The sequence below is a fragment of the Amblyomma mixtum genome, chromosome 5 (genome assembly GCF_055824585.1).
Source record: "Amblyomma mixtum isolate Tamu chromosome 5, ASM5582458v1, whole genome shotgun sequence".
NCBI lineage: Eukaryota > Metazoa > Arthropoda > Arachnida > Ixodida > Ixodidae > Amblyomma > Amblyomma mixtum.
Genome location: NC_143016.1, coordinates 186,547,660 through 186,566,045, shown reverse-complemented (window position 1 = coordinate 186,566,045; position 18,386 = coordinate 186,547,660). Strand labels below are relative to the sequence as shown.

Genomic DNA, 18,386 nt, shown 5'->3' with positions numbered 1-18,386 from the left:
CAAGTTATCACGTCTGATGCCTCCCGGGAAGCAAGGCTAACAGATTCTGTGCCCAGAGGGATCGCTCAATACCATTCCGTTCGCACACGTGCTCAAATTTAACGAGGTATTTAGCCATATCCTCGCCGACTACAAAGGGCGGCAGTTGGTCGCGTATTTTTGGAGCGTTAGAGGGAACCGTCGTAGAAGCAAGACTAGGCGCTGGCGAGGTTTTTCGGAGCTCCAGGTCTTTCATTTTAACCTCGTGCTTTCTAAGCGCCTGGCGCTCCCGCATCTCCTCCTCGCGACGTTCCTTCTATCTCTTTTCCTCCCGTTCACGCCTTTCATTGATATCAGCCCAGGCCTCTTCGGCTTCCTCAGCCGTCACGTCCGCACCTCGTGACCTCAAGGATCGCTTCCTTTCTTTTTGTTGAGCCCAAATCAATGCCCAACTCCTCACAAATTTGGAGTTCTTTAACCTTGTATCTCTCCATCGTTCACACTGGCTCTTGCTGTTTGCCCTTTTAGAAACTACTTGCCGTACACTACTATATCGCTTAGACACGCGCAAGCATTTCTCACACTGCCTTGTTTACCCCTTCAGCATCCCTTGGTTTTCAAAACACTCTTCCTAGGCTTGAAACACACAAGGTTAACACAATGCTACACCAATTCTTTCTCTAAGCTACTATAACCTGTGTTAGAGAAAGTCTGGCGTTTGAGGAAAACTTCAGGCACTCACCGCGCCGAGGTAGCTGATGTCGGTCGATCTCATAGCTGCCATCCAATGTTGTGCCATAGAGGTGGTCCCGTTGCGCTCGCCACCCGTTTCGTGACTGAGCGTTGCCAGCTCTCTTAGCGGTAGCGAAGACTCCGAGTCAGGCGTCGGTGAGACTAAGAAAACTCTTTATACATTATGTACAGGGCATAATATAGTTCAACATCGGCACGGGGGCCGAGAGCTACACAACGCGACTGTTCTCGCACAGCGATGATCAGCGAGACACCAGCACGTCACACCATCCGACTCCACTCGTAGGGTTGCCAGGTCCTAATCTCAAAAAATAGCCACGAAAATGATAAAAGTAGCCAGAAAAGTAGCCAATCTACGGCCACGGTCTCAAAAGTAGCCAGAATTGGCGCCAAGACACCACAAAAACGTCACCAGAGGCAGGAAATTTACAGTTTAAAGACAGAGAGAATTTTCTTTCCTCCAAGACAGAGGGCAACCTATGGGGCAACAGTGCTTGTAAATAACTTGGAAGCATAAGAGGTATTTATGACATGACTTGCAAAGTGATCAGAACAAATCATTTTCTCTTCGGCAGAGCAAATACTTTCTGTTCTTTTGACGCAGTCATAGTTATTAATGCGTGAGCATTAGAGGGGACATGCCGCGATTTCGTGATGGGTAAACAAAATGAAGCCCTACGTGAAGCCCTTGTGAGTCCTACTTGAAGGCGTGAAGACGTACGTGGAACTCTAGGAGTGAAGCCCTGTCTACTAGATTATGAGTACTCTCCCCACCGTGGCTTGAGGAAGTTAAATTACTGGTTAGTTGAAACTGGTTGCTTGGGAAGAGTAACCTGGGCACAAGCCCCACCAATGGCAGCACCTGCCATCGCAGGGCTGTAGCGTATTGCTTAACCACTGCGCCATGGCACCAGGAGTGGTAGGACTCTCAGCGATCAGTAAATGTAGAGAATGACCAATTCCACATATCTGGGCATTAACCGATTAATGCTATCTCGTCATGCCCTTAAGACGGAGCTCAAGTCTGATCAAGTCGCCGATCTTTGTCTGAAACCTGCTTGACGTGTAAAATCGAGCCTTGAATCGAAACCGAAGTGAAAACCGAAGTACCTGCACAACTAATTCGCATTTGGCCTAACCCCGCTAAATTGTTCCCCGTTTATCGACAACAAAGCAGGTACAGCAGGATAATGGCGTTCATAAATAGCACTTCGAAAGTAGCCAAAAAGTAGCCAAGTAGCCAAGCTCAAATTTTTGTCGCCAAGAGCTCTCAAAAGTATCCAATTTGGCGCAAAGTAGCCAAACCTGGCAACCCTGCGTCGTGAGCAGCACTCGACTCACGGTGGGTCGGTCACTCGGTCACTCAGTCACACCGTCACTCCGTCACTCTGTCACTCACTTCCAAGCTGCAGCGTTGGGGCTTGCCTGAGGAACGGTGGCCCCTCAGAACTGGCCAATCCAAGGGCAGCACTCGACGGCAGTCCGAAAGGACCAATCAGCGATCGCGCGGGCCAACCGCTTCAAATTTTGCCGTGCGCGGTGGCGTCCGGGGAGAAGGAAAACTGGCGCCTCGCTGTCTGGCCTCTTGCGACAGGTCCAGGCGTGTTGCTTGCAGATGCTTCTCCTTAGGACTCCGCTGCCGTACGGCGCAGCCTCGTGGCTTGTCAAGGGAGCGTTAGGGCGCGTGCCTTGCAGCGCAGCACCAGGGCTTGTCAAACGGGACGCTCGTAGGAGAAAGTTAGCGGCCGGCAGAATTGGAATCCGGGTGGGTTTCTCGGCATTACAGAAGGGAGTTAGCAGGCAGCATCACGGCGACAGGTTTCCCAGCAACGTCAGTGGCGCGGCGGCAGTTAAGCGAACTGAAAACAAGAAAATCATGCCGGCACCGCAGCTCCTCATGAGCAGGTCACACACTGTTGTGGTACAAACCTATCGGGCACGGAAGCCCCAGCGGTCGGCGTGTGTGCCAAACTACGATCTGATGAGCAAAATGTTCGTACGCCGTAACACCTCCATTCTGTCCAGCGCATACACTGAGAAAGTGTATCTCCTCGCAAGGAAACGTACGAAAATTAACGAAAACTTCGCAAACAGCTTTTGTTGAAAATTAACAAAATATAAATTAAGCCGCAGTGGTTCATTGTAGTTGGTGTTATGGCAATAAAATCTGGAAGGCAAATAATACATCAGTAACTGATAACTATTCAGCAATTGTTAAGTTGCTTTTTTTGGGCTGTATACTTGTCTCCGGTATTCAGTTACATTGCAGATGGAGTTGTAATTATAATCAGTTACGCATTGTTTTTCTACAAAGTGAACAAGAGTTTTACGCACGTAAGACAACGCCGGACACTTTTTCCACGAATAGGGGTGTTAATGCTCATGCATCAAAAATTCTCCCTCATGTGTGTTATGGGCAGTGAGCGATGAACGTAAATCTGCGCAAAAGCTGTGCGATAAAAAGGCCCCGTTATTTTTCCTCCTTAATCGTGGGTAGTATGCGAATACAGGGGCGTCGCTTCTACCGCTGTATGAACAAACTGGTGTCGAGGCAAAGATGGCGGCTGATCTTTCGGGTACGCGCAGGGCTCGGCGGGCCGGCCGTTCTTCGACCGGGCGTACGCCAAGTTCGGCGCGGCGGGTGCCAAGATCGTGCACTTCTGGGGGACAGACAAGCCGTGGACGCTGGTGTACGACTGGACCACGGGCCAGGTGCATCCGCCGCCCGACTGCCAGCACCACCCGGAGCACCTGCAGAAGTGGTGCGCCCATCATCCTTCCCCCTCTCTCTGCTCACCTGATCGCAATTACCCGTCCTCCTTTGTCGGCGCTTTAGCACGTGCGAGGGTCAGACTGACATCGGGTAGGAACTTCGTCCGACAATCGCCTAAATCCTGCACGGAGTCTTAACAGCAGGCGCCAGTTGCCGTGTGGCGAGTTGAGTACGGTTTGGAGTAGCAGTACTGTCGCGATCAAAAGTTTACGGGACATGAGCATGTGAAAAAAACGGTTATTTCAGTGCAGTCATGTATTTTACTAACACCCAGCATTCAGGCCTATTTTTACAGCGGTAACGTATCCGCGATGACATGTAAAACAAATTATCCAAACTAATTGACATTCTTGCAAGCGGAACAATTGCCAGCAGTACTCGCTCATATGCAACAATGGTTTGGCTCTCGATGACAAAAAAAAATCCTGGCCGTGCTACAACAGAAGGATCTTTTGTATCATAAATGGAAAAAGTATAACGATAACAGCTATTAATTGCGTCAGTGCAAAAAAAATATGCGTAATAAATCGGTGGCAGCTATGCGTACATGACGAAGAAAATATTATGCCCGCCTAGTGTAAAGTTATGATGGTTCTTTTCCATGCACCAGGGGAGCGCCCTCATGGACGTTTCGTTGCTTCAATGCTTCATGCACCCGAGGTGCCCCGTCGGTGACGGTGTAATGACGACTTGCAACGGCGGAAAGTGACGAGAGAATGAGCTGAAGTTTATATGCTGGAGACTTACAAAATATTAAACAGAGTGGCAAATAAGATGAAACTGGCTGAAAGGGAGATTTTCACTCGGCATGGCCAAAGACGCAGAGCATCTTCCGGGCTCAGTTTTAAACCCTCGGGAGTCCATCTAACATTTAGAGAGCATCCAATAGCAGCAAGCCTCAACACGATTTGTTCCTTGCTGTGTGCTATATCCATCGGCTTTAACGGTATTAATAACTCCTAAACCAAATTGGTAACTCAAAATCCAAAAAAGAAAGTAATCAACGCCACCGCTCCTCGCGCATGCGCAGTATGGCCTTTGATCAGCTCCGCAAAATGTCTCGGCGACTCGCGTAGTGCTGCTTTCGTAACAAAACGTGGAAACTGCGTACTCGGCCTAGAATCCGGAGCAGGCGGTTGCGGGAGCCGTGTCATCTGCTATCATTATGCTTGTTTTGCTCATGCAGTCACGCTCCGTGTATTCACTTTAAAAGCCTTCCTTGCCTTTAATCGCCTGCGTTGCTACTCCGACCGTTTTGTGCGAAGTCATTGCACTCCTGGACTAAGCAGAGACGCAGGCTTTGTTATTGCGCTGCTTCGTTGAATTGCGAGCAATGAAAAGCTGTCTTTGTGAGCATTTCGGTCGCTCCTTCTGTGGCCCAGGTGGGAGGTGTTCTCGCGTCACGTTCAACCCAAGCTGGCTCGGCACCCGTGCGGTGACGGAGGCCGCAAGCCCGGCCTGGTCTGCCGCGAGGAGATCTGCTCGCCCCTCTTCAGCGGATCCGCCACGGTAACGTCACGAAGCGAAGTGCTGCACGGCAGTACGCAGCAGCATCGGAAGCTGCTTGTGTTGAGAGCAGCATCGGCGACGAAGGCCCTCAGTTGATCTATTTTTCCTCCCGCTTGACATACGACACGGATACGTATTTAAATCTCACGCGAAAGACGGTCCGCCTACCTGAACCTGTTTTATTGTAAGTTTTAACCTGGCATGAGTTAAACAACTTTGTGGCATTTAATGTCCTGAACAGACGCATGGCCTGTGTTGGACATCGCAGTAGAGGGCTCCGGATTAACTTTGGCCATCTAAGAAAAATGCTCCATAAAGCCCCCAATCACGACATCAGCAAAGAAAAATCTGCCGAAAGCTGGAGGATTTAACCGAGGAGTATAAATTGAAAAATAACTGTTTTCGCCTTGATCCTGTACTGCCACTGTATATAAACGTTGGCATAATTGGACGGTCGCATTTTCACCTTCCTCTGTCCGTAGATCTTTGTTCGCCTGTCTCTCCGCTCACACCAAGAGAAGGCTCGAGCAAATAAAACACAAGCAGAAAGGTATCAATTTGAGTGGGACTCGAACCCATGCCTTTAGGTGCCAGTACGGAAGCGCGACGTTTGCGCCAACGCCAGCTGACGGTGCTGCTCCTATTGATAGAAGATAGAGGGATATGCACTGGCATTATGCGGCTGGCTCAGACTGGCCGCTACCACTGTCACGTGCAGACAAAGAAGTTGATAGGTGTCAAAAAAAATTACCGACGATTACGTTACTTCCTAATGCGAAATTTGAGCGCAGCAAATAAGCTGTTTCACCTTTTCGATAGATTGAGGCAAAGAAATGGAGCAACACATGTATGCGCTATCACAGAATTTTTTTTTTATTTTTGACACGTATTCCTTTAACAAAGACTCCACTAATAGTTCTTGACAGTCATGAAGGAAGCCTTGTGGTCGGAGAAATAGACTGATATATGTTCGACTTGGTACACAAATGCTTGATTCTCAAAGACGAGATCTATACAAGTGCCTCGCGAGGTTGTCACAGCCGTGGGACGCGTTACGAGCGAGAGGAACGGGATGTTCTCCCGCATAAGTGTTAAGAAATTGCTGTTTGTCTTTATGTCAACATTAAAGTCCCCCACTACTAACATCGGTGTGGATCGATGGACGGTTAATGCGAGTTGCAGGAAGTGCACGACGTCTTTCGTGAGTGCGGTAGGGGCGAAGTAGGCAGCTACTACCAGCAAGCCGTTGGGCAACTTTGCGGCGCACAGTTCGCCAACTTCATGTGACGTGCCAAACATTTCGACTGGTATTGCAGAGAGACCTGTGCGCAAGTAGATAGCGACTCACGCCGCTCTGTTGTGGTCTCTGCGAGCACCACAGCAGTATAGGAAATCTATGATTTCGAGAGGCTCTTCGGGATTCATCCAGGTTTCAGCAAAGCAAAGTACAGAGGAATGGCGCAGAATGTGATCGTGGTGTACGTCCTTGGCATGTGCGGCAAGGGAGCGTACGTTAAGAATGTGGTTGTGAATGATGAATCAAGTGCTGCCAGCGAATGACGCGTCCATTGGCTGTCTGCGTGTGTTACTGATGTGTGGTTAACATGTTAAGCTTCGCCTGTAAGAGTGGAACGCGACAGCGTCTTGCAACGCTGCCAGGGAGTCCACAGAACGCCATCGCCAATTCGGCTGTACGCCTTGCTGGACGGTAAATTTATTTTTTGAGGAAAGGAAATGTATCTCTCTCGCATATCTGGGTGGACACCTGCACCTCGCCGTAAGGGAAAGGGGGAAGATGGGAGTGAACGAAGACGCCGTATTAGCTAGACGCGCCTTTGTTCATTCCAAACCATTCAGCTGGCATTACGGAGTGGCTAGCGTGCTCGTATCGCACTCCGGAGACCCTGGTTCGATTCCCCAACTGGACCAATTTCGTTCTCGGTTTTATTGATTTATGCGGTCTAACTAGAAAGGTTAATTAGGCTATTTCATATTTATATTCTTTTATTTCTATCCATCGTGTTCTGTCATTAACCTGTCAAGTGTTGGAACTGTCTAGGATGTTCGACACAACGTATATGAAACGAGCAACGTCTTACTGAGTGGGGAATTGCGTGGTGGTGGAGGGAACGCGGCTTCGTACTTATGTTTTTTTTCAGCAGCGTCTCCTTCCGCGGACGCTGTTGTTGCTGCGGCGCGCGTCTTTCTTTTATTTTCTTCTGACCTCTTCATTCTCCTATATATCAATTAGGCTAATTGATTAATTAAGCAATTAACTAAACTCAGTCCAACTTAGTTGCAGCATCACTCTACGATCCCTTTGATTGGTTGCATGGTTACTAGCCAAAGTACAATTGGCCCCATTTGAAATTCGCGCACTGTGACGTCACGAGCATTTCGACCAATTGAAAAGCGTGACATTGGGGGCGGAGCTGGTTACGAGGCCGACGCCGACGCCGACGACGACGCGAAACCCAGGAACGGACGCCAAAGAGCTGCGCTCTAAAAAGGATTTGAAGAACATTCCTTTCCCAGCAACAACCTCCGCCCAAGCGCGTTTGTTGCTCGTGTCGTTAGAAATAATAGTATAATTGTTTCGTTTTCCTCATCTCCAGACAGGAACGAGCCCAGTGACCTCCGGATCGCGCTCCTCGAGGACTGTAAGTTCTGCTCGCAAGGACGAGACGGCTACAGCAGCACTTGTCTCACGGTTGCTCGTCTGCCTCGTGCAGGACCCGTCCACCGACGAGACGGCTGCGAGTTCCAAGGCGTCGGTGCGCACTCGAAACCAGAGCGTCGGCTGTCTGCTGAACATCCTCAGCGACACCTCCATCGCCAACATCTTCCAGGTGATGAGCGCTTATCGGTGGTAGTGGCGATGGGACTCGGCCATTGCTAACCTTGGAACAATTCTGTCGGCAACTGCTTTATCTGCGTCTCGCAGTGTAAGCAGGAGCTGCTATTTCTACCACAGTAGGCTGGTCTCCTGCAGCTACTTTACAAGTTACTGAGCTGTCACGCGTCTCTTGAGTGATCACGAAGACAGAGCTGTACAGCTCTCCAGCGCCATAGCCGCAACCTCAGGCTGTCCAGCAAGGTTTGAAGCTCATGAAAGCATGGGCTCACGAAAGGAAATGCTGCAGATCTTGCGCATGGATGCAAAGGCGCGTTGAAACTTTGTATAGCGTTTGGCAACAGTCGGGCGCAGGTCGGGCGCAGCCTAGCTATGCAGGGGACAAAAGAGCACGGCGACTTTTTGTATTGGTGGGGGAGAGAGCGCTCTTACGGGCTGGCAGCACCGCAGTTTGAGGTGGGACAGCGTGGCATGAAGCAAACCGTGTAGAAATGCGCTGTCCGGGTGGTTTCTTTTACCCCGAATAACAGTCAGTGCTGCCGTTTGTATCCCTCCGCCTCCTGTTCCCGCAGTTATTCTTCCATCTGTGACACGGCAGTGATCCTCGGCGCTCGTCATGCTATTCTTAAATATCAGCAAGTGGCCCGGCTACTCAGTGATAAGGGAAGGAAAAAAATTGACGGGGGCTTAGCTTTCGTTAAGCCTGGTAGGTTGCGAAAGCGCGCAGCGCCTCCAACTGAAGGAACGCAGTGCGCCGCGTCTACAGGTGACGCGTGGCTACCGGCTTTTTGAGGAAAGAAAATGGCGCAATAATTCTCTGTCATCTCGGTGGACACCCTAAACGCGCCGTAAAGGAAGGGAGGAACGCCACCTCCCGTTCGGCGCGATGCCTTGTTGTTCCGACTGAAAGGAAGAGAACTGTAGAACGCCGCCGGGCTCGCCAAGACGTGATATCCTTACTGGGTTACTGCCCATGTATGCAGAAACACAAAACAGACGCTAGACTTCAACTCAAGGTTGAAGTCTAGCGAAAGTACATATAAACAGCGCTAAACGACAGGACTAGAAGAGGAGTAGACAAATACGGCGCTGAACTTACAACTGAATTTATTGGAAGGAAAAAATTTTTTCAATTTTTTCAGTTGTAAGTTCAGCGCCGTGTTTGTCTACTCCTCTTCTAGTCCTGTCGTTTAGCGCTGTTTATATGTACTTTCGCCATGGAACACCAACTCGCCCAATCTTCCGTTCTTCTGAAGTCTAGCGTCTGTCCTGTGTGGTTCTGCTCGCGGTCCTTTGTATGTTTTTCAGCGCTGGTAATATGTCGCAGTCAGTGCATCAAAAGCATTAACTAGCCCGAATTTATACTTCAATGCACTGGCAGGTGGCTGTTTCTATCACAGCTACCGGTGTGGATTGTGCGACGCATGTTGCTCTTCCCGAGAAACCTCTCGCGCAGCTGGCGCGACGCTCCTCATCTGATTCCAATTCAAAAACAATTATTTCCGACTCGCGAGGGGCATGTCGGAACGTCGAGCAGGGCTGGGTACCGTATCTAGCCTACCGCATTCTTCAAAACAGCGTCTACACCGGTGACCCCGCGCACCGGCGTATCGTTTGGGCTCCCGCTCACATGGGCCTTGAGGGAAATGAGGCAGCTGACGCCGCCGCCCGCGCGCTCTCTCACCGGACATTCCCCTCCGACCCTGACGATCAGGTACTCGAATTTATTCCAGCTTACACCTTCAAAGACATCGTTTTACTCTATCAATCTGGCCATGGTCTTTATCCCCGCCCGTGTAAAGGTCTGTCAAAGGCGGAGGAGCGGCTTCTGCTCCGCCTGCATACTAATACTTTGCTTTGCCCGGCAGCTCTGAAACACTTCGACCCTTCTTTCTCGGGCAGCTGTCCGCACTGTGCGGAGAAGTCTTCGGACATCTACCACATGGTGTGGGCCTGCCCCTCCAACCCTGCTATCCCCCCTAACCCCAACCCAACCCGGGAGGACTGGGAGGCGACCCTGCTCGGCTGCTCTGACCAGCAGGCCCAACGGGCCTTGGTCGCGCGAGCCTGGGCGGCGGCCGATGCCACTGGTGTCCCGAACTAGGGACCTCCACCTAGTATTTGTAAGGGCTGGCCCCCTCTGGGTCAGCTCATGCATAACCTCCTGTATTATACCTGTACATAAATGTTTTCCACCACCACCACCTCCGAACTTACTCCAGCTTACTCGAAGCTCCGGTAGTAATTCGAGTTGCTAGGCAACGGCGCAAGATTGTACGTACATACGGTGAACGTATCTGCAGTGGTTGGAGTCTTAGTCGGTGTTGGTGAGCGTATGAGTGCTTTCTCAGTACAGTTCACGGGAAACACTGAGTGCAAATGCTACAGACATCCGCTTTCGCCGATTGCGCGCAGAAGCTCCTGTAAGCGGTAGAGGTCATCCTCCTCGTCTTCTCAGCTATCCTTCTGATGTGTCAATGTTCCACAGAGTAACATGGCTAACCTATCCTAACAGGATAGCGTTGAAACTCCCGTTCCGCACAAAATCCGGTATTGTCGTCAGCGGTGTGAGCGAAAAATGGGCCGGACTAGGGTGACCACCAGGGCCACATTAGTAGCCGCCCAGGTGGCAGATAGTTGCCGCGGGAGGTTGCTCGGGAAGAAAATCCTGGATTGCATAGCCTCCATCTGTGACCGCACCTACCATCTCAGGGCAGTGGAAAATTGCTTAACCGCTGTTGCTGCGCCAGGACTGATATGAGGACGACCAGGTATTTATGAATATAAAGCTGAGTAAATTGCGGAGGAAAAAGTGCACGAAACTCTGCAGCAGAAGCCCCAGAATGTATTTGGCCTTAAGAAGTACCCGCCCTGGTGGCTCAGTGGTTAAGGCGCTCGGCTGCTAAGCTGTAGTACCTGAATTCGAACCCGACCGCGGCTGCCGCGTTTCGATGGAGACGAAACGCAAGAGGCGCCCGTGTGCTGTGCGATGTCAGTGCACGTTAAAGATCCCCAGGTGGTCGAAATTAACTCTCTCTCTCTTTCTTCTTTCACTCTTACCTTCCGCTCTTCCCTTACGGCATGGTTCAGGTGTCCGCCGATATAAGCAAGACAGATACTGCGCCATTTCCTTTCCTCAAAAACCAATTTACCACTTTGAGGAGAGGAAATTACGCAGTAACTGTCTCACATATCTCGATGGAGACCCGTCATTCGTTTGTAGAGGAAGGGAGGAAGTAGGAGTGAAAGAAGAAAGAGAAAGGAAGATCGTAATGAAGAAAATGAAAGGAAGTGCTTACATGTCGACATTTGAGTCATGTTGTGATCTTGTAATCATCATTTTTCTGTTTCTAATATGTGACGTAGCCAAGTTTTCGACCAATCTGTATTTTTCGCTCACAACAACTTTCCCAACACTATCAGGGGGCGGGAGGCTTAGGCTGACGCGTAAGCAAAAACAGGTTTCCGAAGCCGTACAGGATTTTCCTTCCCAGTAAGCAGAATAGGAGCGCAAGCGATCTTATATGCGAAGAATATGAAGTAATTATCAGTCGTATACATGCTTGGTATGGGGCCTTTATTGTTTAAAGTTTCTTACGTGGTCTGGATGATTAAGAATTCCAGCAGAAGGCACGTTTTCGGGTTCCTTTCTTTGGTGCGTTGCCCGGTTAATCCGGTGGCCAATGTCGTGCGCATCGCCCACGAGCTGTTGGGACTTTGGGGCATCCCACCGCTCCCACCACTGTTGGGTCTGGGTGTCCGAGCCAGGAAACGGTCGAGGCGACGGTGAGTCAAATGACTTTTATGTACAGTATGTACAAGGGCTATGATACAAGGGTCAAGAGCACCACGGGCTAGCACAATGGGCGGCCCCGGGGTGGTATTCTCCCGGTGTCGCCTTTTGCGACATGTCGCATTCGCTCTTCGCTGATTGGCTCGAGCCGCGGTGACGGCGGCGTGACGGCACGGACCCGCCTTCCTGCTACGTCATAGTGATGTCGCCCCAATTTACTACGTTTAGTCGAACAACGGAATGCGCTGAAGCGATTCGGGCGGGCGACGGGCTACCGTTAGCGTACGAACGCAATCGGCAGTTGCGGCTTTTGCGCCCTTAGCGTGAAAACATGGCGACGTCCTTTCAAGCGAGAGCCGCCCGCTTCAGCCATTTCAGCAGTTCTTGCGATTCCGGTCGGCATGTTTACCGGCAACTACTGGTATTGTTACTTTTCGCTATGACTTACCTTGCTTCGACGATAAAGTTTAAGCTGCAATTCAGCCTAGTTTTTTAGATACGCTCTCGATTCTGGAGCGCGCAAGCCTAATGGGACCTCCAGCTACACTGCTACCGTCGGCAACTGCCCGAAACGCAGCCGAAACCTAGCACAACCGTCCGGAACGAAAGAAAAATAGATTTGGAACTTTTTCGCGGTGTTTTATAGACTTAACTGAAGTAAAGCGAGTTTATATTAAATTTGCAAATATTTTTTTTTGAACATTAGACGTCATGTGATGGCAAATATTGTTGCTATAAAAGATACGAAACTACTGCTGCTAGTGGATCAGCAGTGGTAAATTGTCGCTTCTCGGAGTGAATGAATGCACCGCAGACGAAAGTTCCGGCGGCTTTTTCCGTTTCTTCGAGCATCTGTAAGCACTTTTTTAGGCCCCGCCCATATGCGACATGTCGCAAAAGGCGACACCGGCAGAATACCACCCCCGGCGTCGAACGTAGCTCCGGCGTGATGGCTCTTCTGCTGCCCGTCTGCTGCTCGGGCTCAGCGCGGCTCCGTTTTTAAAGCCGCCGCTGTCGGTTGCGGCAGCCAGCAGTTCAAATCCTACAATCAGGTCACGGCACTGGCCACCGTTCAAATTAGACCAATGGTCGAGAGGCGACGGCCGGCGAGCGTCGGAGGAGTTCGCGCCGACGGAGAGGAGGGGAGGAGGAAGGGTCCGTGTCGGCGCCGGCGGGGCGGTATGATTCACGCTGCACGCCGCGACATGTCCGAGAGAGTCTGGGCCTGCTTTGAGCGTCGGCGAGGGCGCAGCGCTGGTTTCCAGAGGCCAGCCAGCGAAATGTGGGCGCCGGCACTACAGAGTTCATTATTGGCATGCATGTGGCTTCCGCATCTCACTGACGATCCTTTATGCAAGTAGAGAATTTTCCCGTCGCACCGACGTATGATTACTGTTCAGGCAAGGTATCTTGTCGATAAATCCTCGAAAGTGTTCATTTGGCAATCGGCATTTCAGGTTCATTACATGGTTCCTCAGCTTGTTAGACGGCACGTGTGCCGCGCGCCAGACCTCGAAAAGACACGATAAAGTGTTTCACTGGTGCTGCGCGATAAGGGCAAAGTATCTTTCAGCGTCTATAGGAAATCTACATACACCGGGCGTCACCTCAACTCTAAATAAGTCCACCCCGCCACACTGAAGAGTTCGGTTGCTACAACCTTATTCAAATGGTTGTCCCGACGACCGGGGAAATGACTAACGTGACTAACGTGGTGTGGCAGGAACTTCCACGCAACGGCTACCCGACACATTTCGTGGCATCAGTCGAAGCTCAGCTGTGTCTACCAGCACGTGTAACTCCCGTGTCTTCCCCCCCCCCCCCCCCCCCCCGAAACGTGCCGCTGTTACCTACGCCCGCGGAATCAGCGAGGCGTTGCACGCATTCTGCGTTTCGACCACGAAATTTCGACATGCTTTGGTGAACGTGTGGAACCCTCTAGCGAAAGAAAGATACCCCGGTGTGTTTTACCGCATTCTCTGCAGCGACTTCACCTACATTGGCGGAACTGGTAGTTTTGTCAGGAGCCTAAAAAAAAACGTCAGAAACAAAAAAGTGGACGTCCGAGCAGTGGAAGGATCGCCGAGCACTCCTTATCAAATCAGCATTATATCGACTGGGGCAAAGCACGCGTTCTTGCAACTTAAAAGAAGAAATTCTCTCGCCTTCACATGGACTCTTTGACGATACTAACAACCAGTATTTATTTATTTATTTATTTATTTCAGGTTCCTTCATGGCCCTTTTAGGGCATTAGAGAAGGCAGTGAGCAGTTTACAAATACGTACAGAATATATACACAACGGGTTATTTAAAACAATAGCTAACAATAGTAACACCTTCAACTGGAATTGTGGAAATCTGACAGCGGCTTACGCACACTCACTGCGCCCCCTTTTCAACTATGCATAAGCTCGCGCCAACGCTTCTATTTTCATTGTGAACAAGGCTCCCGCACAGTAGCCAAAACGTCTCGTTCGTGATGCACGCGGTTGTAGCCATCATGCACCCCTCCCTCCAACCGATTGCCACCCATAACCACTACTGCCACTTCGGAGGAGGCCGAAGAGGCCCCCATTGCCTTGGCCATCACACGCACGGAGGCCCGATATATTCTATCCGACTCTAAATCTGCCATACTAAATTTTTCTCGCGGGAGAGCTCACGTCCCTGCATTTCGCATACTGAACTGCCTCACCCACGTGGAGTTGATATGGGTGCCTGCCCACTCCGGGGATCCTGGAAACGAGGCTGCCAGCGCTTTAGCCCGAGGTTCTCTCAACCGGGCACCGGCGGCCTCCGATCTGGGGTTCTCGCGAGAGTGCGCGTTGACTCATTCAGTGAAATGACGCAGGCCTGCAAAGCCGAGCGTAGGCTCTACCTTCCACCTCATCCCTCTCTCGACAATTATCATCAGGCGCTTTGGAGGCGGCTCCAAACACGCACTTTACCCTCCCCTTATATGCGCTCGCGCTAACACCAAGTCCACTGTAACCCCTCCTGTACCCTCTCCCACCACCCCAAAGCCACTCTCGACCATATCCTTTTCCTGGAGCGTGGAGAACTTTACCACTTGGGAGGCTTGGGAGATCCTACTGCGCTCCGAGGACCCGGCCAAGCAAGCCATCACCGCAGGCCGGGCTGCCAGCGTCATGAGCCTCCGGGACATGAACGTTCGAGTGCAGTGGGGCCGTGCGGGGGCAAAAGGACCTATGTGTCCCAAACTCCCCTCTTGCATATAAAGTTTTCACCACCACCTCTTTTTTGTTTTAAGCATGAAAGGCTTTTAGCTCCCGTTGTCGGCAGTGTGGTGACGTCACGCCGAGACCGAGAGCCAACATCCGGGCACTGAATTCCACTCATCCGGGCACTGAAACGAGAGCATGCGGGCACCGTACGAAATTTAACGAGACTCTCTGAGAGAGCCGCGGTCCCACACTCACGCATGTAAAAGACTGGCCTCTGGGCCTTCAGCTCATGAAGTTTCCCCCTTTGGCAGGCAGATGTATACACGCTCGCGGAGTATTCGAACGCGCTGCAGATACATTCTTTTCAGGCCTGCGTCTCATCGTGTCCGCATACGCTTCTGCATCGTCCTGCATTTCAATGCCGCCACCGTCACAGCTGCTTAAGCCGAGCAATGGAGCCTGATGAAAGGAGAGATAGGAAGCGTCTTGCGGAAAGCGATCGCTTTGCGAGTGATACGCCACAGCAGAAGACTGCTCGCCCCTGCCGACAATGCCATGATTATGCGGCCGCTGCCAAAACCTACAAGGCCGCCACGGTTCGCGGCTGCCTACCTAAGGCCGCACTATTGCAAGCGATCGCTTCGACGCAACAAGAAGAGTGCGGTGTGTGTTGAACACTCGACCCATTTCTAGATTTTGGCTAGTACCATCAACAACCAATGTGTTATGCCCATAAACATTTCATGCTTGCTCTACTCTCGGTTACGGGAGAGGGAGAGATTTTTTTAGTCGGCGTCTAGTATTTCACGTGATTATGATTTACCCCAACCAGACGACTTTTCGTCCAACTCTCGACTTTATGCTACGCACGCATGGGATGAGTACTAGAGCGCGAAAATCCTACGATCAGTGGTCGTCTGATGCACAGCTTGTACCTGAATATTCGTTATGAAGTAGCTCGGGTAACCATCGGCTGAGAGTTGGCACACTCTTAACTCATTTTCCAGATCTTCGTGTTCTTTACAGAAGAATGTCGCACATTTAGTCAATGAGGCGACGACGGAGGCATTGCGCGAAAGGACGGTTTGAATAACCTGCACGCATACCTTATAAAGTCACGCGCCTTTTTTCTGCTATGTGACTTTTTTCGATATCGGCAGTCCCGAAGTGGCACGTGATATTCTTTGAATGGAGGTAGTTGCTATAAGGGTTGTATCTCGCGCAGAATCTGTAAACAGCGCGATAGTAACACAATCAGCTAAAGGGTTTCTTCGCTCACGAGGAAATTCCCCAAGACGCGTGTGCGGCCGTCATTATCTGTGACCGGCCCCAGATTACGGCGCACCTTTCCTGCAGTGCATTTAGTGCTTACACCTTCCGACGGCGAGACAGGCTTAGTTTTTTTGTTTTTTTTCCTCGTGGAGTGATCAATGGAAATGGGTTCGAAAGAACATTACAACAACCCATCGGCATTTATAGGCTGGACGAGAAAAGCAATTTCTTCCTTCTTTAAGCTCAATACTATGCACAACAAACGTTTATTACTGATCAAAGGCAATCAGTATGAGTCTTACCAGAGCTTACATAACGGAAGCCAACAATCACCAAAACCAAGGAGCATAGGGGATCTCTTCTGTCTCTTTTTTTAAATTTGAATTTTTTCATCAATGGCGGATTAACAAAAGCAGTAGAAAAAAGAACCACATGGTGCGGTGGGATCCGCACCCACTATCTCCGAATTTCGGGTCCTGTGCTCCACCAGCTGAGCTACGGCGCCAGCTGTCCAATCTTCTGCTTTCGGGGGTTTTTATGTGTCGTGTAAGCGAACCTTGACAGTGTTCACCAGCGCCACTCTCTTCCATAGCGGCGGGCATAGTACGTACTGCATAATCGCAGGTGCCACGGAGGAACGTGGTGGAGCGGTGAGAGTGGAAGCTGTGCTACAGCCTTCTTAGAGCAGACGTATTAGTAGCTATATATACAGCGCTGTTTCGAGAAGTTATGTAGTTTTTGGCTTCTTTCTCCATGCTTATCCTTCCTGGTCCGCACCTTCTCTGTGGCGTTGTGCACGCAGGGCTCGGCAAGGCCCCCCGAAGAAGACCGCTACGAGGCTTGGGAGCGGGGCGAAGTGGACTACCAGGGCGCGGATGCCTTCGTCAACATCCAACGGATGCTGGACGCCGCCATAAAAGGCTCGCCTCCGCGCAAGAGCAGCAAGGCCGACGCACGCACCGAGAGGCACGGCTCGCTTTCCGAGTCCGCCTACTACGACGTCATCACCGACCTCTGAGGGGTGGAGCAGCTTCCATCCCGAGCAAGCCGACAACCGCGCTTCTCTAGCCCATTGGTGTGACAAGGGGCGCTGTGCCGGGAAGCCAGTCTGCTGTGCGCAATAAACCGGCTCATCGTCCATCGTGTCTGGGCTTTGTCAACTTTGTCCTCTTAATGTCGTGCATTTAGGCTGTCGTCTCGGGACGAGTTTCCGGCTTCTCCGTCCCGAAATTCCCGATTGGTCGGAAGCGTCATGACGTCATCAGCGGCATCACGTTTGGAAACCTGAGGTATAGGTGTTTTCGAGTACCTTCCATAGGATTATACTAAGGCGACTCACTCTTCCACCTTAATCCCCCAACTATTCTGCAGTAATCCACTGCAATTTATCCACTAATCACCCCCAATCCACCCACTAATCTGCGCTATTCCATCCTACTTCATTTCTGTGGTGGGCCTACTCCCAAAATCTTGGGCGCCCTTCGCAGTTTTGGAGGCTGGGCAAACTTCGAAATGGTATCGCATATTAAGACGACAGCTTTACTAGCCCTCTTCCAGTCTTCCAAACTACATTCGTACTAAAATTGTGACGCAACCGTTTGTAGTACAGCGCTACGGGTAGTGTCATATGTTGTCTCGTTGTCTCTAGCTTACAAGCGCTAGACAAGTTGGAGACTGGCTTGCGACAGGGATTCGAACCAACGACATATACGCCTCCAATTGTATGCCTTCCTAGAGTACCTATTCCTCTAAAGCGCGGTTGAGGTGTCCCACCAGATGTGCGAAACAGTTACTGTGGCATTTAATTTCCTCAAAAACTGCTACGCTTCAGTTCGGCTGAGCCAGGTTATACAGAGCGAAAGGCAACGGAACCACGAGTGGCCGATGTTGACGCAGAGACGTTGGCAGCATCCGCTGTCCTTTCCCGCTTCAGATACTGTTGTTGCCTGTGCCGCTGCTTTTCCAGACGTACCTCCCGTTCTTCATCGGCTTCATCAACTACACGAGCAGCTTCCGCGACTTATCTCTAGCCAACGCGGCTTCGTGACGCTCTTAGTCGTAGGTAGCGCTAGTAGCAGCCCGCCTCCAATGCTCAAAATCTCGTCCCGGTGACCACACGCTACATGTCTCTGCGGTGTGCTCGTTGTTTTAAGGTGGAAGCCTTTAATGCCTCATCGTTGTAAGCAGGAGTTGTCGACAGAAATGTCACGCTTTTCAATTGGTCGAAACGGTCGTGACGTCACAGTGCGCGAATTTCAAACGAGG

The 18,386-nt window shown here is 50.9% G+C and overlaps 1 protein-coding gene across 1 annotated transcript in view; it reads left to right on the top strand.

The window, feature by feature from the left end:
- Positions 1-17,264, top strand: part of LOC149345135 (glycogenin-1-like) — a 45,087-nt gene extending 27,823 nt beyond the window's left edge. The window contains exons 4-8 of the mRNA XM_089546460.1: positions 3,313-3,494; positions 4,888-5,014; positions 7,630-7,674; positions 7,747-7,863; positions 16,924-17,264. Of these exons, the coding sequence (XP_089402586.1) occupies positions 3,313-3,494; positions 4,888-5,014; positions 7,630-7,674; positions 7,747-7,863; positions 16,924-17,139 (687 nt within the window). The 3' untranslated portion in view covers positions 17,140-17,264. The remainder of the gene's footprint in view (positions 1-3,312; positions 3,495-4,887; positions 5,015-7,629; positions 7,675-7,746; positions 7,864-16,923) is intronic.
- The last annotated feature ends 1,122 nt before the right edge of the window (positions 17,265-18,386 follow it).